This window comes from Electrona antarctica (assembly GCF_951216825.1).
Source record: "Electrona antarctica genome assembly, chromosome: 13".
Lineage (NCBI taxonomy): Eukaryota > Metazoa > Chordata > Actinopteri > Myctophiformes > Myctophidae > Electrona > Electrona antarctica.
This window is the reverse complement of record NC_136794.1, coordinates 8,974,989-8,987,772: the sequence shown is the minus strand read 5'-3', so window position 1 is coordinate 8,987,772 and position 12,784 is coordinate 8,974,989. Positions and strand designations below refer to the sequence as shown.

The 12,784-nt window shown below is 46.1% G+C and overlaps 1 protein-coding gene across 3 annotated transcripts in view; it reads right to left on the bottom strand.

The window, feature by feature from the left end:
* Positions 1 to 49: 49 nt before the first annotated feature.
* The window catches only part of cmss1 (cms1 ribosomal small subunit homolog), a 63,049-nt gene continuing 50,314 nt past the window's right edge, over positions 50 to 12,784 (bottom strand). For 2 of the 3 annotated variants that reach the window (XM_079519002.1, XM_079519004.1), the window contains exons 3-10: positions 7,231 to 7,299; positions 6,898 to 7,036; positions 5,692 to 5,751; positions 5,475 to 5,577; positions 2,689 to 2,749; positions 2,467 to 2,554; positions 662 to 750; positions 50 to 415 (exon numbers count right to left, since the gene is read on the bottom strand). In XM_079519002.1, the coding sequence (XP_079375128.1) occupies positions 329 to 415; positions 662 to 750; positions 2,467 to 2,554; positions 2,689 to 2,749; positions 5,475 to 5,577; positions 5,692 to 5,751; positions 6,898 to 7,036; positions 7,231 to 7,299 (696 nt within the window). In that variant the 3' untranslated portion in view covers positions 50 to 328. Of the gene's footprint in view, positions 416 to 661; positions 751 to 2,466; positions 2,555 to 2,688; positions 2,750 to 5,474; positions 5,578 to 5,691; positions 5,752 to 6,897; positions 7,037 to 7,224; positions 7,300 to 12,784 lie in introns of all 3 variants that reach the window. The other variant, XM_079519003.1, reaches the window with a different exon arrangement.

Sequence of the window (12,784 nt, the reverse complement as noted above, 5' to 3'; positions counted from 1 at the left end):
ATTCTCAATGGGAGGGACATCCCTTGGTCAAAGTAAACAAACGCAGGGATGCTGGTTTCATTCAGAGTCCGTTTATTCAACCCATCACACTGGGAGATCATGTTGGATGACAATACTGAGTAAACAACGTCACACGGTCCACATTGCTTCTCTGAAAAATAGTGAAAGCACAACACAAGCTTCACACTGAGACAAAAGAAAAACAAACAGGATGGTGCATGCGGGCCATAAGTCACGCAACGACTTGTGAAAAATGTATAATGGGGCCAGCTGTACAGTAAATCAGTGACTGTGTGGAATATCAACACCAGGAATGTTTTATTTGTCCTCAGAAGAGACCAATTTTGACTTGGCCACTTCTAGATCTGCTCACAAGACCACCCGTTTCCAGAAGCTTCAGTAAGTCCACTTTCACCTGGAGGAGACAAGGACAGATTGTATGCACGACACAGAACCACCTTTGAAAATATAAAGGGGAAAGTTTTATTCGTATGGTAATAGATTTCTAATTCAATTACCTCTCTGATTGAGCCCGCCCCCCCACCCCCCATAAAATGTGTCAAAGTCAACATTTATCATCTCAGAGTAACACAGAGTGAGTCAACACTCACTCTGTCACATGTCAGTCTCCATTTAAAGCCAGTAGGGGGCACTAACTCACCTCGGCAACATCCACCATCCTGCGGAGCTTCTGATCCCTCCAGTTCCAGTCCAGAACCAGGTAGCGTAGTGTCTGCAAGTTCAACCCCTCTGAGATAGAGAGAGAGAGATAGAGAGAGAGAGGGAGATCTGCGTAAGAATACTGACATACTTGTGACACAATGGTCACTGCTTTATGATGACACTGTATGTATACCCAATGATATGAGACCTAATATGCAATTGTTTTTGCGAGAGAGAGCCAGAGAGGTCAGAGAATATATACAGTACATGCCATTTATTTTTGTATTTGCACAAGTTGTGCATGAACTGCATACATGTACAAAACAAATTCACAGCTCTGGCATATAGACACATTTAGCGATTAACCCATTAAAACCGGGAAAGCGCCTGTGTCATTTTAGATATAACAGGATATATGATTTATTGGGAGAAACCAAGCAAGTATATATCTGATGTCGGGAAGAAACCAACTAAGTCCAAATTTTTCAGGAAATGAAAAACAAAATATTTGTTTCAGAAAATGAAGAAAACATTATATTTTTAAAGTTGGTATTCTTACTTGTATCATACCAATATCACCACTTTACCCGAATCCAACTCAAGTGGTGATAGGTTTTCTCCTTCATTATCCGTCATTGATAAGAACAGCTGACAATGGATAAGCTCACAGAATGCATCGCAACGCGTGAAAGAATGGACCGATGACACATGCTGACTGTATATAGGCTTACAACAATGAGCAGGACTTTAAATCTTAACTTCTGCAAAGAGGAATTCGTGGAGACACAGTTGCAGTTTCAGTAAACTAGCGATAGAAATGCTGTATATGAATGAACTCATTTCTTGTCACATTGCTCTCCCCAGAAAACACTACATATATACACTACTACAGTAGATTTTAGAAATAGATTTAATTGTTTCCATAATATTAGCATCAGTGCTTCAAGTTTCATAAACAGGTACACTGCAGTTGCTTTTAACAGACTATGGTGAAGAAAAAAACCTGCCTCGCTAAAGTGTGTGTATCTTCTGACTGCAGCAGCCCTGTGGCATGCAGGGGAGAGGTTCTTTCTGAAGTGGATTTTGATACTTTTCATTGGTTCAATATTTTCAAAAGAACAATAGCGTTGATTTATAATATAAAAACCTAAAACAAAATGTTAAGTGGTATCCTCCCAACAGTGACGATAAGTTAACCCATTCTGGGCGGGAACCCCTTTTGGTGTTAGCATTATGTTATGCTTTAGCTATTGAAATAGCAGATCTACAAGCTCATAGCGCGCCACCGAGTGGCGCGCTACGAGCTTGTAGGTCTGCTATTTTTGGGCCTGGGCCATGGCTCAGTGGTCCAGGCACCTTGGCTGGTAATCCAGTCTGGCAGTGTGCCGCGGGTTCGACTCCTGATCCCGACGGCCTTTACTGCATGTCTTCCCCCAACTCTCTCCCCATTTCCTGTCAGCCTACTGTCTGTCCCTCCATAAAATATATAAAATAAAGGCGAAAGCCAAAAAAAAAAAAAAAAAAAAGGTCTGCTATTTTTGAAAAATCGAAGAACGACTGACATAGAAACATAGCTTTTTCAGAAAACTGATCAGGGGGGGTCCCTGGCACAGAACATTTTCAGATAGGGGGGGTCTGGACCGCGGAGATATATATATATATAGATATAGATATAGATATAGATAGATATAGATATATCTATATATATATATATATCAATTCTAGGGTCCTCGAAATTGTTTGAATTGAGAACTACTGATTTAGAAGGCATGTAGATATTGGTAATTCCATGTCCACGTGTACCTCTGTCAATGAGAGAGCAGATTCTGGCAGGCGTCCCCACTCCGATGTGTGTGACGCCCTTCTGCAGAAGCTTCACTTGTTCCTCCACCTGTAAATAACAAGACACAGAACACACAAACAAGACAGGTCACTTTATTCAAGCAAGGCCCAGGTGATCATAGCACAGTATACAGTAGATGCAGACACAGCACACAGACATATGGTCTCCATCATCTCTGCTACCTTGATGTGTTTCGCAAACAGCTTCAGCACTTTGGCGTCACCCTTGAAGGTAGTCAGCTGCCTGGTGATTACACAAAATAAACCAAATGAAAAATAATACACATTACTTTTATAGCATCTTTGCAACAAATGTGACCAAATTAGACTGAGGGACTGCCATTGGATTCTCTGAATCATAGCTTCAAATTGACATATTGGTTGTTCAGTTTGACCCACCCGTTTTGGAGATATGGCTTATAGAGTAATGTCTTGTAGAAAACAGCGAGTAGAGAAAACAGGCTTGAAAGGTCCACTTCTGTGGTCTCTAACATTACACCTAGCTACATGTTTAAGCATTTATTTCATATTTACATGTAGATTTCAGCTCTGACACTTATTTCAGACATGCTCTAGTATGTGAAGAGTCTGCCTCATTAACTCATTTTGGAGAAAATAAATAAATAAATGTTTTTCTCGTCTGGTGAAAAGCTGGAATTTGCGCGATGGCAGGCTCTCAGTCAAATCCAAAGCCTTTTTCATAGCAGACAGGTAAAAACAGGTGAAGGAAATATCATTAATGTGGGTGCATTTCAAACTAAGCGTTACCGTGCCAGAATGGAGAGCTGCTGTACAGTTAATTTAATGTGGCATAAAACATCCACAAATAATCATTCATCATGACCTACCTACTGTAGCTGCATCAAAATGTCAGCTGTGAATTAGATCAATTGCAGGGCAAAATCCCCAGTCCCCTACTGAACAAAGCAGTTCTTGTGACAGGGCTTTTAAAGGTCACAGTGGCCTACTTTTGGTATGTGACAGTGACACACACCACCATGATTAGATAGTAACCTTGTACCAAGTCTGGTCTTCCTGGGCATTATGGTATAAATGCTTCAGGCAAGATATTGTAATGACTGACAGAAGACCCGGAGGACTGCTGGGAGACTAATAACAATGTGCTTTACATAGCCTGTACTGGGAGTTATATAATTATGAAGTATTACAGCATAATTACAGTATTACAGTCTACAGTCCTATCAATAAAGGCGTAGAAAAGCCTAAAAATACACATCATATCAAATGGTAAAAAAAAAGTAAACCACAAATACACATCATTATGCCAGATTGTGTGAGAAGGTGATTTTGGAGATTTCCGGGATAATAATATTGGAGTGTTTGTGTCTCTAAATGTTGGAGTTTGATGGTGTGCCAAATACAGTGATCTTGTAGTGTGATTTTCTAAAATCCAGAGTTCCACTTCCAGCCATGACTGCTGCTGCCGACTGAAATGAAGCTCAGGAACAGGCGCGGAAAGGCAGTGGGTAGGGCATTCACTTCTAGTATTTTTGAGTGGTGCAAACCACTCCAACAACCAGCTTTGTTTGTATCCGTGTTTGTGTGTACCTGTACGTGGGGCCCAAAATAATGAGCATGGTTACCATGGTCACTGTGGTCTTACATTACACCTAGCTTCATGTTTAAGCATTTAATTCATATTTACATGTCTATTTCAGCTCTGACACTTATTTCAGACATGCTCTAGTATGTGAAGAGTCTGCCTGTGCCATTAACTCATTTTGGAAAATGTTGTTCTCGTCGTGAAAAGCTGGAATTTGCGCGATGGCAGGCTCTCAGTCAAATTTTTTAGTGGTGCAACCACTCCAAGGAACAGCTTTGTCCCTATGTCCCAACCTATAGTATGTCCTAACCTATTTGTCCCTATGTCCCTGTGTCCCGATGTTTAGAGTACCAATAGGGGGTGCTGTTGCACCACTCGCTTCAGACTGGTCTGATTTTTCCATAGCAGACAGGTAAACACAGGTGAAGGTAATATCATTAATGTGGGTGCATTTCAAACTAAGCGTTACTGTCAGACCACAGCTGATCAGGCTATATAAGACCTTGCACCACACAGTTCACACGGGTGTGATTTTTTACTAGTTGACTAGTTGCCTAGTTTACTAGTCGACTAGTTGTTTATTATGACTATAATAGACTAGTTGTCTATTATGTAAAAAAAAAAAAGAAATAAAGATTTGTACATTGGTGACTATAACTATAATCTACCTGATCTTGAGGCCTACAAAATCGGGAAAAAAATAAAAAATAAACTTTTTTTCCCTTTCTTATCAACTAGTCAACTAGTACCAACAAGGTCGACTAGTGGATTTACTAGTCGACTAGTAAACTAGTCGACTAGTTGCTTAATGTCCTAGTGCCCCCCCCCCCCCCCCCCCCCAGTGCGGGAGCGCACTCGCCTATTAGTTTGCATTGCACAGTGCACTATTTCTGAACACGCCCATTGTGTCAGTGGGTGCTTCAGGACTCGACACCGCTGCTCAGGAATGTTTTTACGGAACAGGAAACGAGTAAGGCCACCTTCTGGAAGCTTGACACCACAGTAATGCACAGAGCCTATTGACTAGTACCGGTACTGCACATTCCATTGAATCAGAGGGACAGGAGCCTTGTAGTTTAATTGGCTAGTAGTGTAGATCCTCTATGCTGGACGGACAACGACTGGCCAGTACATAGCCTGGAGGGATCATTGCTTATGCGAGTATTAATATTAGACATTTTCAAATATCCAGGAATTGAGATTCCTGGCCTGATGGCTGTGTGCATAATTAATAAGACGCTGATCCGTCTAGTAGTAGTTTGCGAGATTAGCTGCAGGCAGATAGAAAAGACACACACATACATACAGGGCTAAATGCAAGATCTCCCCCGTCTGCCAGAGAATGCAAAAATGACGGTTATGAAGCAGAGAACAATGGAACAGACATCACTGGTGTGTGACTCACTTGATGAGCTCAATAGTGCGGAGAGCAGAGCTGCAGACGATAAGCAGAACCACAGAAGACTTCGCCGTGTGCTGCTTTTGGACCTTCGCCCATTTGGGACAAACTAAGTGTACAAGACAGAAAAAGGGGCCAAATAGAATTAAACTCAAAACTCACTCACTAGATTTGTCATGATAACAGACTGGAATTGTCATTTGGAAGCTTTACCCAGACTCACCTTCTTTCAAATAGGAAGACAGAGTGTGTGACAAGTCATTACTGTTCAGGAAACTGGAGTCTGGAAGACAACAGGATAGACAGAGAGATGTTGAGTCAGCAGGGCCGCATGCAGCGGGACAAGAAGCTTCCAGAATCAGAATACATCTTTATTGTCACATCACATTACAACAGTGGTGTGCACAGATAGACACTAGGGGGTGCTAGAGCACCACCTACCACCACCTACCCTCTGGACACCAATGTGCCCTTTTGAGAACAAAAAAATCACACCCGTGTGAACTGAGTGGTGTAAGGTTTTATATAGCATGATCAGCTGTGGTCTGACGTAATGTCTGACGTAAGGTAAGGTATTATATAGCCTGATCAGCTCTGATATGACGTAATGAAATCACACCTGGATGTGATTTCACAACTGGCTGTTTTTGCGCAGAGAAAATGACCACGGTTGCTACGGTCATCCAGTTCACCCGGGTGTGATTTAATTACGTCAGAAATTATTTTGAACATAGCAACCATGGTCATTTTTTTCTGCACACAAAAGCCAGTTGTAGGAGTGGTTTACACCACTCAAAAATGTGGACCATGGTGACATTGATCAATTCTTGCTAAAAAAAATCACACCCGTGTGAACTGAGTGGTGCAAGGTCTTATATATCCTGATCAGCTGTGGTCTGACGTAATGTCAGTTACCATAGTAACCATGCTCATTCTTTTGAGGGACAGGTACACAAACACACACACACACACACACACACACACACGGGTACTAACAAAGCCAGTTGTTGGAGTGGTTTGCACCACTCAATTTTTTTTCTAATATATTATTTATCCCCCAAAATCTATAAACACTATTAAGGCAACCGGACAGTTCCACGCGCTGCACAAGGTTCCCTTTTTTCACTTGAGCACCTGCCCCTCTAAATGTCTGTGCACGCCACTGCATTACAAGTAAGGTGGGTGAAAAACGTGGTTGTGCAGACTCATATTGCAGTTAAAAGGTAGAGAGCAGAGAAGAGCATGAAGTGCATAACATGACAATTGTGAGTGTATAATAAATAAAAGTTCGTCATGGGTGAATGTATGTATGTATGTATGTATGTATGTACGTACGTACGAGTATAAATAAAACAACAGGGAGACCCTGGCCCTGACTCATGCAGTGGTAACAGTCACTTCCAGGTCAACAGGGACACCCCTGACTCACCCGGCAGCGCAAGCTCTTCCTGTTCAATAACGGAGCGCTTGTCTGAGAAGTAATTTACAACGAGGTTCTGCAGGTCTGCCGGACCGGCTGGTTTGGGTTCAGAGGAGGCTAGGACATCTGTGATGGTCTTCTTCTTCCTCTGAACAGAACAAAATATAATATTCACAAGACTTTTAGACCAGTGTTGGTCAATACAAACATCTTTGTGACATCTTTGTTGGTGGAGTATACACAAACAAAGAGAGAAAAGTGAAGCAAGTGAAGACAGTGTTTTGTATTCTTTTTGCCACTTTCCAACATCAACAAGTGTCACTGCATGTTCTTCACTCTCACCTTCCTCTTTTTGGGGTTTTTTGTTGACTTGTCATCTTCATTCTTCTCTGGAGCAGCCACACACTCTTTCTGTGACAACCAGGTAAGGACATGTTTTAGGCTAAATTCAATGTAACCAAATATATAGCCTGGTGACGCGTAGAACTACTGCTACAGTTGCTATGTTAGTGGGAGGGGTCTATTTTACAAAAAATAACACAAATCACAAACGGAATGTCCAATCCACCCCACATTTTAATCACATGTCGAGGGTGGTTTAATCCAGGGGTTCTCAACCCGTGGGTCGCGACCCCTCAAGGGGTCGCCAAATTATTTTGGGGGGTCCCCAAATTATTAAAAAAAAGAAAAGAAAAGAAAATGTTTTTATTTTTTTGCAACTGAATGGCTGTAAAGTGGAAATTAAGAGTTTACATATAGTACACATAGTACATGCATACACCTTCCCTAATGATTATGGTTTCAGTATTTATTTATGGTGTATTGTCTCTATTATTAAGGTTATTGTAGCAGTCAATTTATATGGTAGCACTTGGGGTCGGGAGGGGGCGGGGGTCCCGAGACGTTGCCAAAGCATTTTCGGGGGTCCCCGGCCAAAGAGGTTGAGAACCCCTGGTTTAATCAACAGAGAGACAAAGCCAAAAGCATTTCCATTTTCATTCATAGGGGGCTCCGCAAATACGAACGTTGCAAAAACATGATTTTGGGGGGATAAATCCCCTCCAAATTAATTACACATGATCACAGAGGTGACTAGACATTGAAATTAGTTTGCAAAATCAGTGGGAGGGGCCTATATTTCCAAAGGCGTCTGTACTACTTGCCCAACGAGCAAGTGCCTCTGAGACCAGACTGATTACACCTCAAAATACATACTGTACATCAACAATATGATCTATTCAATCGCATTACCCACACACTGTACATCATTTGGTGTTCATATATTTGAACGGGTAAGGACTAGTATACTGGTTTTCGGTTTGCTGTGGCACTGATGAGAGGGGCATGACAGGCAGGGATAGAATGCTTTCTCTCTGATAGGTAGAGCGATAGAGAAGAGTACAGTATAAATAGGGTTGGGACATAAATATTCTTTTCTCCAGGGGGAGGTTGTTTTTTATTTGTAACCTATTTTGGGCGGGAACCCCTTTTGGTGTTTTAATCATTATGTTATAATTTAGCTATTGAAAAATAGCAGATCTACAAGCTCATAGCGCGCCACCGAGTGGCGCGCTATGAGCTTGTAGGTCTGCTATTTTTGAAAAATCGTGAAAATATTTATTTCAGAAAACTGGAGGTTAATTTAAACTAAACTGCACGAGGAAGCTCGCTATGAAGATTGCGTCTTCTGACGTGATCACAGAAGCATTCTAATACACTCACAGGCAATCCATTGGCTGGGTCTGAGACTAAGGTGCACCTTGACCACCCCCCCAGGTAAAGGTGATAAAGGTGCCAATAAACCAATTAGTCTCCACTTCTGTGTAACTTCTCATGAAGATCACATGCATTGCTACAAAGTCTTGACTTCAGTGTGTTTGAGTTTACTAGGACAGGAGCGAATTCTGGTTCCACAAACTGCACCACTGGTGAGTTCCTGACTTTGAGGTTAAGAATTTCCTTGCACTATAAAATTCTATTCTGATAATCGGACGGCCAGCAAACGGCCCTGATTAAAAATCTAGCGACAGCTACACTATATTCTAGTGACAGCTAAGCTAGCTACTAGCTACAGCTACGCTGGCTACTAGTTGGACGGCCAGCACACGGCCCTGACTAGCCACAAGCCTGCTAAAGCTAAGCTAATAACAACTTAGCTTGGTTCCTGCAAAAGGACGCCCGGTGCTAGCTATTGTTAGCATCCCGCTAAGCTACCCTCCCCTCGTACTACTCCTGCTAACGGCCTGCAGAACGCTAAAGCAGTGATGTCGGGGAAGAGCAGAAACCAACGTCGCAAGGCTAATGATAAGCCCGCGGTGCTGCAGAAGCACTGTGAGACATGCTCCAACTGGATGGCCGGCGAGGACAAACACGAGGACTGTGTCCGTTGTTTGGGCCTGCAGCACGCTTTCGACGCCGTTCATAACCCGGGTGCCTGCTCCCTGTGTGACGGCGTCGACGCACGCATCATAACCCGCAGGCTAGTGCGTGCTAAGCAGTTCTTCGACGGAGCCATCCGACAACCAGAACCGGCAGACGACCGAGAGGTGGCCGATCAATTGGCGGAGGAGAGACGGGACGCATTGGACCCCGCTCGTTACTCTGAGGGTGATTATGCCGACCTACCGTCTACTTCCCGCGCGAAGCGGGCGGTTAAGAAAGCCAAACAAGCAGCTAGGAAAGCTCTGGCTGACGAGGTTACGGCTCCAGCGGCTGCCGAAATCCCGCACTCCCCGCCTCGCCAACGTACGAGGCGCACAGATCGTCCTTCCCCTGTCGAGCAACACGCCGGCGATGAAGAACAGTCCTCGGAGGGAGACCGGAGCCAGAGCTCCAGCGGTAGCTCCTCTTCTTCCTACTCTGAGGGCTCTTCTGAGAGTGAGTCAGAATCGGAGTCTGAGGGACGCCTCAGAGCCACTCTCATCGCAGGAATGCCGCCTCAGACGGCGGCCCGGACTGAGCCCAAGCCCCGGGCTGGGACTACAACAGCTCCGGATGAAACCGAGCCACAGAGCACGGCGGTGCCTGACACGGCACCCCAGACCGATGCTCAGAACCGAGCCCCTGCTCGGTCCCGAGTCGTCCTCGAGATGGACAAGTCAGAGCTGATTGATGTCTTCAAGAAGGCTACTGAACGCAGCGGTCTAACGTGGCCAGCTGAAGCTACTCCAGCGGCGGCTGCGACGGACACGGCCTGGGATGATTTCGGTAAGGATCCGGACGCTCCCCGAGCCAAACAGATCCTACCCTTGGCTAAGGGTTTCACGGGGGCGCTCGGTGAATCCTGGGAGCACCCCTACACCCACTCCTTCCTACCCACACATAAGAAAGAGCTTGATTGTGTCGCCATGAAGAAAGTGGGTCTGGAATCTCTGCCCGAGATGGACAGATTCCTGGCTTCTCATCTCCTACATGTCCCCGAAGTCGCCCCACCAAAGGAGCCGAAATTCGCTCTCACACAGGAAAACGACATGTCCACAATGGTGAAGAAGGCATACGCGACGCTTACGGGCTCCGTGAAAGCCATCAACGCCATCACACTACTCCAGGGCTCTGTCTCCCACATTTTCAAAACATCGGGAGAGGCATTGAATCTGGAGCAGCTCTACGAGCTACGGAGGCTCCATAAAGAGGCGCTCGCGCTGACAAGGTACAACACGGAGATGACGGGAAAGGCAATGGCTACTCTAGTAGTACTAGAACGGGCTAGATGGCTAAACCACTCCGAAACCAAAGAGAGAGCCTCTCTCCTGGACCAACCCATCCTGCAAGACAATCTTTTCTCTGGCACGGTGGCCGATCTCACGGCCAGACACGAAGATAGAGAGAAAAAGAAGCAGGCGGCGCAGGCTTTCATGCCGACGGAGAAAAAGCCTCCGCCAGGTAACAAAAGAAATAGATCCTCGTATGGCCGCTCTATGAACCGGAGGGACAACGAGAGGGAGCGCGGCTCCAGGCCTCCTTTCAAGGCTCCAGCGGCTGCCAGAGCCCCCTCTACTTCGGGAGGCCAGTACCAACACCAACACCAACACCGACAACAGTCACAGCAGGATCGCAAGAAGGACAACGGGCCTCACGGCCAGCCTCCTTCCGCGGCGGCGGGACGGAAGCGTCAACGCCACGTGCACAACAACAACAAGCAGCAGCGTAAATGACACTGCGCCGAGCCTCGGGGAGACGTTGATGGAATCCGTCTCCCTCCGCCCCCACGTTCTGGGAAGAGCTTACGCTGGCGGCGTAGTAGCCTCGGGCTTTACGCCACTAGCGCAGAGAGCACCGGACAGAATGAGCGTTGTTGCACCGATTTTTGCGAAAAAAATGTCGTTGCATACTGTACCTCCCCTGTCCCCCTCCCTGATTCAAATAAAAATGTTGTGTGGAACAAAATGTTTGAATCCTTGCCAGAACACACGGGGTATGAGCCCACTGCCACGCAGGTCAATGAAACGACCCGCGGCAGTCGGACGAAACGCAGATATTTTGACAGCGCATCAGAGCGCTGCAAAAAGGCACAAGCACCATGCCAGTTTGATGGCCCCGTCGCTAGGGGGCGCCGTTTTACCACGGCTGAACATGGTGCCAGTGTTAACCAAGGTAACACAATGCCTGCCGCGGGAGGCACCCACTCTAACTCAAAAAAGAGTAGGGCTGACAATAAATCCTCTGACGCGGTGCGTTTCAAAATGGATAGAGTGCGGCGCACACACCTGGGTGGTGGACACCGTGAGGAAAGGCTACAAGCTGCAGTTCTCCGCAGAACCACCCACATTCGAGAAGATAATATTCTCTCAGGCAAGCGGACAGGCAGCCGTCATTTTGCGAAACGAAATAATTTCCCTGCTGGCCAAGAATGCCATTCAGGAAGTACCTCCAGATCAGAGCCTAAACGGTTTCTACAGTCGGTATTTTCTGGTAAAGAAAAAAGGGGGGGGGATGCGTCCTATTCTGGACCTCCGAGCCCTCAACCGATATCTGAAGGATTTTCGTTTCAAGATGCTGACAAATGCGGCACTGTTACGCATGATACGCAAAGGGGATTGGTTCACGTCAGTGGACCTCAAGGACGCCTATTTTCATGTCCCGATTTACCCGCCGCACAGGAAGTTCCTGCGGTTCGGGTTCGGAGGACGGGTTTACGAATACCTAGTTCTCCCTTTCGGGATGTCCTTGAGCCCCCGAGTGTTTGTGAAGTGTACTCAAGCGGCCATAGCCCCTTTGAGACAACGGGGAGTTCGCATAGCGAGCTATATCGACGACTGGCTCCTGCTTGCGCAGTCGGAAAGCGAGGCACGACTCCACACCAGCTGGGTAGTGAGTCACCTGCAGTCTCTGGGTTTCAGTCTGAACTACGAAAAGAGCGTGCTCATACCAGCGAGGTCAACAGACTTCATAGGTTTAACACTGAACTCTGTCTCCCTCACGGCTCGGCTGTCACAGGACAGAATGACTTCCGTTCTGAAGTGCGCGAGCTCGTTCCAGGTGGGACGCAGGGTCCCTTTTCGTACGTGCCAGAAAATGGCGGGACTCATGGCTTCTGCTATAACCGTGTTACGGTTAGGCAGACTGTACATGAGACCTTTTCAGAGGTGGATGCTCTCACTCAGGGTGCCCAACGATCGCCGTCATCGCCTGGTTACAGTCCAAACGGAGTGTATATCGGCGCTGCATCCATGGAGAGACAGGTCATTTCTTTCCGAAGGGGTGTCCATGGGTCTGGTCGTGTCGAGGAAGATCATCACTACGGATGCCAGTATGACTGGGTGGGGCGCCACCCACGAGGGCAGAACTGCCAGGGGAGTGTGGGGCGACGAACTGAGGACCGCCCACATCAACTATCTAGAGCTGATGGCAGTATGGTTAGCCGTACGACACTTCGAACCCCTCATCAAGGATTGTC